At 35.6% G+C, this 14,188-nt stretch overlaps 2 protein-coding genes across 4 annotated transcripts in view; one reads left to right on the forward strand and one right to left on the reverse strand.

Moving 5' to 3' along the window:
• LOC150098939 (glycine receptor subunit alpha-2-like) overlaps positions 1-14,188 on the reverse strand; it is a 146,807-nt gene that overhangs the window by 107,373 nt on the left and 25,246 nt on the right. The gene's annotated exons all lie outside the window — the stretch shown is intronic.
• The window catches only part of tmod (tropomodulin), a 240,965-nt gene that overhangs the window by 45,752 nt on the left and 181,025 nt on the right, over positions 1-14,188 (forward strand). The window contains exon 2 of one of the 3 annotated variants that reach the window (XM_090405529.1): positions 8,866-9,001. The exons of 1 other annotated variant lie outside the window; for it this stretch is intronic. In XM_090405529.1, coding sequence (XP_090261655.1) covers positions 8,951-9,001 — 51 coding nt within the window. In that variant the 5' untranslated portion in view covers positions 8,866-8,950. Of the gene's footprint in view, positions 1-8,630; positions 9,002-14,188 lie in introns of those variants that run through there. One more of the 3 variants, XM_090405528.1, reaches the window with a different exon arrangement.

Below are 14,188 nucleotides of genomic sequence, written 5' to 3' on the forward strand. Positions count from 1 at the left end.
TTAGAATAAGATGATACAAGTTCGTTATTATTATAGCAGCATCTATTTGCGCGTGATTTCGTCTGGCTAGGTTGCCTCTTTTACAGGATAAAAAATCAGAGCTTTCAGCGGAGCGGCGGGGGGGGGGTATGATTTCTGTATGAAACTGGCACCCTCACTTTCAGATAAAAAAAAAAATCAAAAAATTATCGTCTCTTCCTGAATGGGAGTAGAACCCTTTTCTTTCAAACCAAAGGATATTCTCATTTGTTGTAGAATTTCGTAAATTCTACACCAACTGGCTGTTTCAGAATTAGAAATCTGAAATGACTTGAAAATTTTCCATGTTTGTTATCTAAATCACTATTCCCAGATTCTGTAGCCTTAAGCCCACCTACCTACAGTGCTAATCTACGATTAGTTTACAACCCTTCCTTGGAAAGATGTTTTCCTGGAAGTCTGAAGTCAATTTAAAAAGTTTTGTTTGGTCCCCTAGAGCAGTGTTTCCCCCCATTATCTAAACCCCATTGTTTCACAAACTTTCAGTAATCACGTCGATGTTTGGCCTCTTAAAATTTTAGTGACAATGACGTATCCCTCCCCTCAGGAAAGCCAGTTTGGGGGAAAGTATAATAATATTTCATTCAAATACGAATAATTATATAAATGTTTATTTTTTAACATTTGTGTTATAATAAATTACAAATATGTGAAACATTTTAAAAAAATTATTAAATACATTTTAGTTATACGAATCCAATATACATACGGTAGAAACAAAAATGATGAAATTTAATTTTTCTATAACAAAAAGAAAGTTTAATAAGACGAATGAAATTTATAAACCCAAGATTCAGTTATTCCAACGCTACCAGAGAGGGAAAAATACAGCAGACAACTTCCACCGTCTCGTAGTCCTAACAAATACATCTTACTATTAGAAACTGAGCTCTACACTCGATTTTCTTAAGTTGCACGATTAAAAACTGGAGTTTTCTACAGAAAAAAACCTATTTTCCTGCACCAAATACTAATGACTAATTTGAGAATTAGTTTGTGAATAAAAAATTGACTAAGGAACCGACTGAAAAAAAAAAGGCCTAGGAAAACATTCCTCTAATCGGCAACGAAAATCGAACCTATAACAGATCTTTCGTCTTGCTATCTAGCGCCATGGAAGCAAACTCTGTTTTAAAGGGCTGCTACACAGGTCTTATATATGGATTAAAAACAAAATAAAAAAAGATCTTTGTAAGCAATGCTTTTATTGTCTGAATGCTAAAGTATTGCTATGTGAACCATAATTTAGTAATCAGTTGGTTCAGTGAGCTGGAAGCTGAACATTAAACAGATGCTGGCTAGTAGAGGTCGTGTTCATACAGTTAAGGAAGAAAGTGCAAGAATAACAGTGGTCAGCTCAACAGAACCCCATCCATGGAAATGCTATGGAAGAGAGAATGGGGGAAAGAGAGAGAGAGATTGGAATGAATGTGTAATAGAAGGGTTATCACTTAGATGGATTGTTCTCATCTGAATAGCTACAAGCATTCTTAGAGAGATTTTAAGTGCTCCACCCCAAATGTGCAAGTACCATTATTTAAAGGTTGTATAGATTCGTAATTTATGTAGTGTTAGTACTAGGGCATGAGAAGTGTCTTGAACAGAATAGTATGCTTTTTCTATTTTTTTTTTTTTTTCGTGAGACTGAGAAATGAATGGCAGGATTACGTTCGTGCAAGGAGAACGAGAGAAATGTAAGTCAGTCCAAGAATAGAAATCTGATCCTGTTTGGAGATTCAAGTATTATCAAAGAGTAAGGGAGAAGTGAAATAAGATATTTCTTTTGCAGAAAATTGTGTTAGTAGAAATATAGTTTATATGGTCGTCACTGCCCCACGGAAGGAAAGCAAAGAAGTTAGTATTTATAACGTTCGTTATGGAAGTCATGAAGTTTTCAGTGATTATGCAAAAATACTGATTTGGATAAGATTTAAGGTAAATGGGAGGTTATTTATGTATATGAGAAGAGAGTAAGTGAAAGTGCAAGAGTACCTCATCAGTGCTGGAATACTCCAGAATTGGAAGTATTCCAGCAACAATCACCCCTTACACAATGAATAGCCAGAAAGGAAGCTAGTGATCCAATTACATAACACAGAAGTCAGCGCATCTGTGCCATACCCAATCAGATGCCCTAGAAATATTAATCGCCACTCATCGAAATGTTTGTACAACCATATCCATGATGATTAAGAATAGCTGTGCACCGATAATTAGGATTAGCTATGTATGTGTTGCTGGTCACTGATTAGCTTTGATGATCTCTGTAATTTTAGAAATAACTAAAGGAAGAGAAATTAGATGATAGTGTGTTTTCACCTTTTTTTTCCCCCTATGGGCTGCATATAGATTCATTTCCAGGCTGTAAGACATTCCAATCTCAATTCATCTTCCTTTTACCCACTTACCTTGCGGTGTCGAGGGTTTGTTAATCATGGGACCTCAAACCGTTCACAGGATAAGGTGGCCAGCCCTACATCCCGGTGTATCCTATGTCCTGTAGTGTTGAGCTCTCAAGGCCGGTTTGCCTGCTTTGCGGGATGAAAACCCCCCAGGATAAACTGGGGGAAAAACCTTGCTGTCCACGCCCAAGACCAGCTAACTTGGCTATGGCTGAGGAAAATCCTTCAGCTTCTCACGTCACCGACGGGCATCAAACCCAGGACACTCCTTCTCAAGGCATATGGTTGCGAAGCGCACAGCAACTAGGCTAACCACACATTAAACAGCAACAAATCTTGCTAAACGAGAAAGTGAGTCGTCGATGATAACTAAGGGTGGAGACTAGCTGGATACTAATTTCCGAAATTTAGCGTTAAAACACTAACTTTACTCCCATTTGGAAATAAAGGCATTAGAGGATTTATTTATTTGTATATTTCTGTTGTTAACTCCAATCAATATGTAAATTAGGCTTTGTTATAACTGTATGCTAAAATTTTAATACAAATAGATTGTATTCAAAAAGGAACGTTTTAAAAAAATATTTTGCCCGTACATTAAATATGCAACAAGCAGCTAATGGCACATTCCATTCAGTATGAGTTTTAGCAAATGTTATAATCATTTAATGATGCTTTCAGTAAGATGCATTTTCACTTAAAAGTACTCGTCACAGTGTTAAAGGAATGAAATATTTCCATTTTCCATTCGGAAGCTTTGGGTGTTAACCCCCACAACTCAAACAAATCGGCCGTAAAATTCACACAGTTTCAGACATTAATCCAAATAAGAGTTAGAAATACAAGATGGTAAAATTGTCTTTTGTAAATTTTACAAATTTTGCTAAACGAGAAAGTGAGTCGTCAATGATAACTAAGGGTGGAAACTAGCTGGATACTAATTTCCGAAAGTTAGCATTAAAACTAACTTTAAGCATAAAACAAAGGAATGAAATATTTCCATTCCTTTGTTTTTTATACTCCTCATAATGCTAATTTTTCATGACCTCAATTATCATGACTTACCTCTAATTAAATTGTTCGAAATAATCTACATTACTATATATACTTTACAAAGTACTCTGATCATTAAAACATTTAAAGTTTTGTTAAGTCATTTCATTTTTTTATTTAAGCATGGTACATCATGAAGAGCCTCTGTAACTCAGTAGGATCGAAAGACCTGGATTACAATTCCGGCTATCACGCACACGCACACACACACACACACACACACACACACACACACACACACACACACACACACACACACACACACACACACACACACACACACACACACACACACACACACACACACACACACGTCCTTAGAGGATGCAGCAGAGGAGTGGCGTATCGGTTGCATTAAAATGCTATAATCCCTGATCAGCTAGTCCTAGGGGATGGAAGTGGTGAAAGGATGGCACATCATGAATGCGTATTTTTATTTTAGCAGGCATTTTCTCGGTTGCTGATAAGACGTCTTTTCCCCTCGTGTTCTATGCATACTTCTTTATCTTTATACTATGTTAGAAATATGATTATTCTCCTTATCTATGCAAGTCGCGAGGACTGTTACTATTATTATTATTATTATTATTATTATTATTATTATTATTATTATTATTATTGCTGCCAGGGCACCTCCATGGAGTCATAAGACTCATCGTGGGATACCCAAACTATCAACACAATATTTACCATACCTATCCTTCAAATCATTAACAGACAATGCACTCACAATAACCGACAATGCACTCCTTTCACCACTTCCAACTTCCATCCTAGGGGATGGAAGTGGTGAAAGGATGGCACATCATGAATGTGTATTTTTATTTTAGCAGGCATTTTCTCCGTTGCTAATAAGACGTCTTTTCCCCTCGTGGTCTATGCATACTTCTTTATCTTTATACTATGTTAGAAATATGATTATTCTCCTTATCTGTGCAAGTCGCGAGGACTGTTGCTATTATTATTATTATTACTGCACGGGCACCTCCATGGAGTCATAAGACTCATCGTGGGATACCCAAACTATCAACACAATATCCATCATACCTATCCTTGAAATCATTAACAGACAATGCACTCACAACTGTCTCAAGCAACTTACCCCATTCATTCACCACTCTCCAAGCGAAAATCCAGTTCTCACGCTCTTGCCAACCACACTGTTACAACCTTAGGATATCATGATTTTTTTAAATTTAAATCTCACTCACCAAATCATGTAAACCTATAGTACATTATCGCTGTGAGTAAACTAAGTTTAGATAATCCGAAAGCCTGATCTAAAGGTAAAATATGAAACTTCTGAAATCACTTTCGGCATCTAATTAGCAAGATAGTTTAACACTGGGCGACGAAAATGGTCTACCACCTAAAGACCTGCAGCGATGCCCATGCTAGATTACGATTCAAATCCACAGCCTGGTAGATTGGTAACTCTATCCGCTCTGTCATCAGCTGATGATAGTGTTATAGTATGAGACGATTATTTACAGCAGTTTCATTAAACATGTCGTGATCCATTAATTATGCCACGTATAATTATGCCATTAGTTTTGAGATTCTGTGTTCTCTAAATCCTCATAGAAAAATTTTTCTATGAGTATTTATCCTAATGCACACGAAAAATAACTGGGCCCACAACCTACATAAGTAAGTTATGGGGACATTCACATCTCTCTAAAAAAAAAACTTTGAGTGTACTGGTTATAATTTAAGAAATATTATCTAACCTTTCGTCCAACCAAGTTGCTAATGCACTATAGGTTTGCAAACTTTCGTGATGAGATTATCATAAAAAATTTCAAAATCAGGGACATTATAATTATTGAATACAAAAGTCAATAAATCAATTGAAATAATAAAAACAAATTCCCTGTTGCCTTTTAATTCTCCAAATGGAGTGGATTAAACCTTTGGAAATTACTTGGTCAGTACAGCCGTGTGAAAATGGCATTTGCATCTATAGAGCTAGGCTAAAACGAAGAAAGGCTGTTCCAAGTTCATTTCTAATCGCCCATTGATGAAAACATTTTAAGCATTTCTTCGTGCGCTTCCTGTTAAACGATCTCGGGAACTAAGAATTAGAATTTTTATTCCCTGTAACTGGAGTTTGTCTTTTTTTTTTTTTTTTTTAATCCGGAAATCAAAAATTCGATCTCAGAACTCCAGTTCGCACAATCGTTAGGGTTAGAGACCAAGAGATGGTGGCAGTATTTGCTGTACTCTCTTCCTCGGTTGCCAATAAAAATCATTGATAGTCTTAGGCCAACTGTCTATGATTGGCTAAGGAGTTGGCTACATCACAGTTTCCCAAAATCAGTTAAGGCTAAACGACCTCGCCTATTCCCTTTGGGGAATAAAAGCGATTAGAGGATTTCTTTATTTATTTTTATGGAGAGTATGTGTCTGTTTTTTTTCACTATTGTTAGTTGAGGTATTTTTTGTACTTACTACTAACATACGACATGGCATCTCGGGCATTGTCAACTCTGCGGTTCAATTTTTCTGAGTTCAACGGTCAAAAAGTCGAGTTTCAGTGTTAAAACACCCTTCATCCTTACACAAAAAAGTCGACTAACTCCGGACCCATCTGTAAAAATGCTAGAAAACAGCTCCTGTAGTCAGCACCTAGAATCAAATCTATATTGGTTTCTTTCTGCGATCACACAGGAGTCTTAGAAGCCCAGTCTTTCATAAAATATTTGTGACCAAAGCCGGAAATTAGTGTTTACAGAAAAATTAAAATAATTTAAATTATTGAAACATTATTATTAATTCTTGTTCCAATGATTCTTCCATATTATTTTTTATCTGATACGTTTGTTTTATCATCTTTAAAATATAAGAAAACAGAAATGAGAAACTCTGCGTTTTCCTTTCCCAAAGGAGAACAAGTACTGTATTCCTGAATTCCTTTTTTTTTTTTTTTGAAAACATGTTTGCAGATGTTCTATGCTTTCGTCTTTGCCGAAAGATTAGTGTCTCTAGGCAACGCGTCATATTATGTATCAAACTATAGCCATTAATATTATATACATTCGGTTAAGTTCTACCGCCTACTTTCTGAGTTGCCGTTATAAAGAATCGAGATTCTTATGGAAGAAAAATGTTATTTACTTCCTCCAAAATTTGACTAATTTGGGAACCGGTTGACAATGATCTAGAAACACTGAAGATCAAATTATCTGATCTATCGGAAAATGATCTACAGCGTGTGTATATACTTGGAACCTTTTGTTAACGTATTTCAAAAGCACTATCTCTTAGTATACGCTGTCTTATGGACACACATGTTTCATTATCTTCATTTTTCTTTATTTTTTCTCCCTCTTATCATTATACAGTTTTTGTATATTTCAGTAATCTGATATGATATTGAAAGCATTAAAATATGGGATACACAAACTGGCGAATTATGCGAGTCCAACTCAAATTCCATTTGCTTCGCAAAGTTAAAAAAATATATTTATAATGTTAATTTAATTATTTTATGTGACTCCCGCCCACGAAAGGTATATGCAAACCTACATTTGTGCCTTGGGCAAGTTTTAAAAGGATTTTTAATACGAATTTTTTAAAACTCTTAACTCAGGATTCTCATGTATTTTTTATGACCCATAGGTCAGCAAAAATTGCAAAAAGATTTGTAATGTCAGTTTAATATTTTTCATGTGGCTCCCACTCATGAACGGCTATATGCAAACCTATATATAGAGCATTTGTATCGTGGGCGAGTTTTAAAAGTTTTTTTTTTAAATCCTTTTTTTTTTTTTTTTACATTTCTTGTATTTTTCTATTTTTTTACATGGTTACTCTAAAGACCAAACATGATACTTTTTGGAGTCACTTCAGGAGTACAATGAGTAGGGAGGTGGTTTCTCCATGCCTTGTGTGATGATGGTCATCTCCCACCTAAAGACAATTACATACAGCAATACCCACAGTGCTGATTCAAACATACACCCTGTTGGCTGGAAAATACTTATGCTAACCACTCAGCCAATCAGACTGGCATATTGTCATATATATATTATTGTATATAAAATTACAATTGCATAACATAATTTTTTATTATTATTCGCGACACCTCCAAGGAGTCCGGAGACTCATCACGGGAGGACACCCACCATACAACTCTCTGTCTTCACCACTACACCGAAATTCTACTACCAATCATCCACATCAATGCCATCCACCGCCCACTACTACACAAGTAGTACTTTTTTGTATTTATTGCGTAAATACAAATACAAATAGAAAATTGCGTGTGTTTGAAGGGCCGATTTGTCTGGGTGAAATAAAATATATTTTACCCAGATTAATCTTGTATGCGGGATGAAAAACCCAAGTTTCCGGGAGCCTCTGTAGCTCAGTCGGTATAGACGAAGCCATTTGGTCGAAAAGACCTTGTTTCGGTTCCCGTCCATGACATGAAGAATATCTGATCTCTTTCGACTAAAGGTGAGTTAGCCGGTCTCATAGGGACGTTTTTTGCCAGCCTGGTTGGCCGAGTGGTTAGGTTATCCGCTCTCCAGCCAAAAGGTTGCGGGTTTGAATCCCGCCGTGGGCATGGGTGTTTGTGATTGTCTTGAAGTTACTAGTGGTGGTCGCCGGTAGATGAAGGCAGTTGCGATTGGTGGAGACGGAGAGTAGTAGAATAGGTGCCCTCCCTCGATGAGTCTTTGGACTCCCTGGAGGTATTACCTAAAAAAAAAAAAAATAATAATAATAATAATAATAATAATAATAAAACCCTTCTACCTCCGTATGAGATCGTCAATTGAAAAAAGTCCATATAAAGATTCTTGCCGTCACGACGAGAATCGAACTTAGGCCTTTTCTAATGGAAGAGCGCAACGTACCGTCGTTCTTCCAATTGTGGAAGAGGCGCTTAAAATTTTGAAATGAATTGTTTTCGTTAAGCTACAGATATTTTCTATTCTAATAGTAATTATAAAAAAAAATCGTTTTCGAATAAAATGGATTTAAAAAAAAAAAACAATTGAACGCAAGTGAAAACGTTTGCGAAATATGTAAAGCTTCCAATTTGACACAATATATATATATATACGATTTGTCCGCCAGAGGGTACGCTATTCTCGTTCTAAAACACGAGATGATACGTTAGGTCATTGGGCTTGCCTTTCGTATGTAATGCTTGAAGTTGGTTTCGGGTTTTTAATGTCGGCATAGGCGTTGGCTCTGTTGGTGTGCTTGTGATATAGGCATTAATTTTGTTAAAATCACCTCAAGTTAATAAAGTTAAACATTTTTTGTATTTACTGAAAAGTGTAATTTTACTCTGTAAAGTAATTAACACCCTATTTAAAGCCAGATTTGCTGTGTTGCACTTTAACACCCATATTTTTAGTCGCCTCAGATGAAGCACTGAGAGTTTTCCTAACATTATCCCAGTATTTTCCAAGTGGATTGACGGCACACTAGTAAACATAACGATGAGTTGGGAAGAGGAAGGCAGCTGGGAACAAGTTTCTTACAAGAAAACGGTAAGTGCTCTAAAACAAACAAACTAAAAAAAAAAAGAAGTCAAAACGGACTAATTTCAGTATCATACGCCCGTCTCTAAATAGATGCTCTTTAAAAAGTTGATGCTTTCCGTTAATTCATCACATTTGATGCAGTGTAGTTTTTATTTGTAGATGCACATTTGCAAATATAAATTGACCTTCGCTATCTTTAAAATTCATACAGATAACTTTATATTTAAATACGTAGTAGTTTTCCTGTATCTTTTTTTTTTTGTTTTACCTCTAGTTCACATAAGTTAAACAATGAATTAGTCCTCCGCTCATTTTCTCTCCATTTGGACGAATCACTCCTGGAAAATGTCAGATGTTCAGAAACATCAACCACAACATTTCATACCTTATCGTTGCATCATTGATTAACAGCATATCTGATATCCACTTAAAATATATATATATATATATATATATATATATTCTAGATTAAAATCATTTTCTCTTATGAAATGTAATTTTAAATAACTGAATGTTTTTTTTTTTAATTTTAAAACCGTAGAACAATAATTGTATGGATGATTTCATAGGGGAAAAACAAAAAAAACAAACTGAAGTTACAAATTAATCTGTCACCAAAGCAAAATTTCGCTGTTTAGTTATGACATTGGGTTTTAGAATTTTGCCTTCCTGGAAATTACAGAGTGATAACAAAAGAAAAGAAAACGGCAACAACAAAAAGTTCTTTACTTGGGGCACAGTAATAAGAAATTTGTTTATTTTTGTGTGGTCTTATCCATCCATCCATCCATCCCTCCAGACACACACACACCACCACCATCAAGTGCTACAGTGTTGTTATATGTATTGTTGAAAAATTATGAAATGTGTATTGAATTTATGATGGCAATTGTGATTGGCAGTAAAACATTAATAAAATTTCGGAAAAATACTTGAAAAAATTAAGAATACAGTTAGAACCATAAATTAGAATTCAGTTTATGTTTTAAAAAAATCTGCGAAATCAAGCTAGTTTACCATAAGGTAAATAAAAATGTATAGGTAGAATTTACTGGCATATAGAGGATGTGTGGATGCCTTTTCATCTGGACTGCTCTCCCCTTTGAGAAAAGTGTAATTCTACCTTTAAATTATTATTTTCTGGTTTTATATAGGATGCCTACTATACAATTAAGTTTACATGCTAACTTCATCTCATAGAATTTTCTTCGAAATGAATATTAAGTCTCCAGTTTTGTTAGTACTTATGAGTGGTGTAGCTAATGCTTTTGCTGCTCAGAGCAGTCCCTGAGTTTGCCACCCCTCTCAATACATACCAAAAATACTACAAAAATTCAAAACAACATGTAAGGAAATAAATTAAAACACTGTTTATTTTTTAAGTAAAACTTTAATTTCAACATTCTAAAATGTTGTTTTTCTTGCTTTTCTGTTAGCAAAATTGTCGATGACATTAGCAAAGTCTATTTCATAGTAATGTAGGTAATTCTTAATCAATTTTATTTAGAAAAACTCCTCTCACAACTAGCAACACCTACACTAATTGTGAGGAAAATTCGCAGTAGTATTACAATATTTGGAAATGAGTTCTCTAGACTGTATTTCCATTCTGTTTAAGTGATCAAGCACCACCTTAGATTATCCTTGCTCATGCTTTCTTGAATTTCAGTAATGTCAAGATCCTTTCTATTTTTTTTGTAGGATTCTACGTGTTGATTCTGTCTGTTCACCCCCAGAGTTTTCCTTATAACACTCATGTGGTTTCTAGTCTTTAATCAAATTTCATTTTTAACGAAGCTTTTGGATCCGTAACTTAAATGAACACTGTCTTGTATACTATTAGTGGTTTGGCTAATTTTCATGTTCCCTATAAATCCAATTTGAACGACTCCTCAGAATGCCAGCTGCACTTATTCTGTTGCATATTTTTTTATTTGAAAGGAGATGTGTGATATGAGAATATATGAAAGCATTGGTGGATGAAATCAAATAGAAAAGGCAAGATTGTGTTTTGTTGCTATATGTGACAGGAGTGAATGGAAGAGCAGGACATGAGAGCTGCAGGCAGATTGTGTACATGAAATAGTGTGCATATGTTAATGTATTAGTGGACTTTGATGGACAAAAGGATTTGTACTTACAAGATGAAATTGCATTTGAATGGTTTTGCTGTCAGGTGCTTGGAGAAATAGTTCAGTTAAAGTGTGAATATGAATAGGCAGGGAAACTAGATACATCTGTGTGGTTTCATGCAAGTGTGGCTGCATGTATAAAAATTATGTAACACAGAGAGAGAATATCTTGTTAGGGATGTCTTCAGAAAATGTAGGATTAGTTTTGTCAAGAAAAAAATATGTAAACTATGAAGGAGAGGGTGTGGATATGGTTGAAAAATTAACTCCTTCCTGTTTAAAATAGTAATATTTTAGCTGAACACACATCAGCTGGGTGGCCAACATGCATGCATATACACTAATGCCAATAAACAGTATAAGAAAATCTACTAATGAGTTGATCCTGATGGTTATAACTTGGGAGGTGACAGTGTATATGAGTGTTGCAAGAGAGTGTTGCAATTGTAAGACTGGTGATTATAATGAACTGAGAAGGCAGCTTGAAATAGTGTAGTGCCTTGGTATGAGAAACTGCATGGCAGAGGAATTGGTACTGCATGGGAAGCAGTCAAGAGATATTTGAAGGAAGCAATATCTGACTGCATTCTCAAAGTTAGAAGAAAACATTGCAGAGGAGTTAAATGGCTGAATAGCATTTTAAAGCAAGAGCTGTATAAAAGGAGGATGTTGCTGATGTTGTGAAAAATGCAATGATAAGGCTCAGGAGCAGTATAAGAACAAGCTAGGAAAATGATAGCAGTGGTGAGGAAAAACTGAAAGTTAGCTGAAGAAGACAAAGTGATGAAATTGTCTTCGATTTCTTATGTAGCATGTAAAATGAAGAATGATCATCTAAGAATATCCTTAACACAGATGGCAGGAAAATAACAAATTCACTAGAAATAACTGAGATAAGTGTTCACTATAAGGTATACATTTTGGACAGACCTATTGGCTCTTTAGATGTCAAAGAAAAAATGGATGTAAAGATTGCTTTAATACCTCATTATCTCTTTTATCTTTCTGTCCCTTTTATCTCTTTCATAAACACTTGATTTGATGGCATATCAGTACAGGTGTTGAAGAAATGTAAAACTGTTGTCAGCGCTTGTTGGAAGTTTTTCCACTTTGTTATACTGAAGATGCCAAGAAATTATATTCTTGGTTTAAAAAAAAAGGCACAAACAAAATTTGTGCCTGAAGTAATTTTAGGACTGGCAACTTGTATATAGAAGCTAATGACCTCAATCACTCGCCTTAGTATCCTATAATGCAAATCGCATATCCTCACAGACTTGTATAACTATGCATTATGGGAAGGGTCACTACCCACACTAGATCCAACCTTTATTTAGGTCTCATCAGTGGGAACCAGAGTATTTTAATAAAGTGTGCCTTTTGGCTACTCGTATATGGAAATATGACCTCTGTATTACTTCAATGTTGGTATCACTTCTGAGTTTGGCTCCCACTGATGAGACAAAGGTCGAAACCGGTCTGGGTTATGACTTCTCATAATGCATAGCATTATACATATCCATTAGGATATATGCTTTGCATTATTGGATACTAAGGCAAGTGATGCGAGGTCATTAGCTTCTATATACGAATTTCCCAGTCCTGAAATTACTTCAGGCACAAACTTTGTTTTCTTACACTTGGATAAAGGATTAAACCAAGGATATAATTTCTTTTCATCTTTAATTTGAAGGTTGGTAGTGCCCCTGACCTGGATTCTTAATTACTGGTAAGAGAGTAAGATAATTACGATATACAAGGGTAGAGCTAGGTGCACCAAATTACATTACTGTTGCATAAACTCGAAGGGATAGGTGTACAAAATAAACGTGATATGATGGGAGAATAGTGACTGACAGGAAAGAAACTGTTGCATTAACGTATTGAGCAAGAGAAGAAAGGTGGCAAGCCATTATCTTGTGTTTCTATACTTGGCTCACCAGTTTGTTGATGATGCTAAGTTGGGATGAAAAGTAAGCGATATATCTGATACAGAATCCTGTGAGTTAATTTGAACAGAATAAGGCAAATGTTAATGATTGTCAGTTGAATGCTGAAAGGTTTGGCATTATTATTATTAAGGATCTCCATGAGTCATAAGTCATCATGGGGAGCCTCATCTTAACACATTCTATCATATCATTTCTTTAACTCATTCACTGTTTATGCTCTTGCTACCTTATCAGGCAATGCATTCCATTCCCAACAACTCTCCATACAAAAAATCACTCCTCACCATCTTGTTCACCACCTCTATTCAGAACATCCAGGGACTCCTCTTCCATTCCCCCCCCCCATGTCTCTGCTTCTTCCTCTTGTTTTACCATATTAAAGAATTCCCAGTCAAGCCTGTACCTCTCAGCAGTTTAAAGGTTTCATATCACCTTTCATCTACCAAACTCTGCATACCCTCAGTCTGTTCTTATAGCTGACGTTGTACAGTCCTGATATCATTTTTGTTATGTCTTTGTACTCTCTCCAAGGTTAATTTATCTCTTTAAATCCCAGTGACCAAATCTGAGCACAGTAATCCATATATGGTGTGATAAGGCTTTATACAGTGGAATCATTACTCTTCTATCTCTGCTGATCAGTGTCCTTCTCACTATTGCAGTAATCCTCACCACTTTTGCTATAAAAAAATAATAATAAATCCTCTAATGCCACATGTCCCTAAACTTCAGGTTTCTGTCAATCATCATCCCAAGGAACCTTGCCTCCTCCACTTCCTCTATTCAGTTCTTCCAACAGAGTATGCAGCCTCTCATCAGTGGATCCCAAACTTCAAGTGCCTATATTTAACAGCTCCATTAATTTGCCCATCTATCCAGCTTATTGAAATCCTCCAAAATCAGCTACTACTTCCACATTATTACTAATAACCCTTCCCAGTTTCACATCATCTGCAAACATCTGAATATCTTCTTGCAATCGATTGACAGTGTCATTGATATAAAGGTTAAGCAATATGGGTCCCAATACTGAGTCCTGAGGGATCTCAGTTGTGATCACTGCCTTGTACACAACTCTAATATCTGTCAGTCGATTCCCAATCGAATTC

Source organism: Typopeltis vanoorti, chromosome 15, assembly GCF_054136105.1.
Source record: "Typopeltis vanoorti isolate ZY-2024b chromosome 15, IOZ_Tvanoo_1.0, whole genome shotgun sequence".
In the NCBI taxonomy this organism is placed as follows: domain Eukaryota; kingdom Metazoa; phylum Arthropoda; class Arachnida; order Uropygi; family Thelyphonidae; genus Typopeltis; species Typopeltis vanoorti.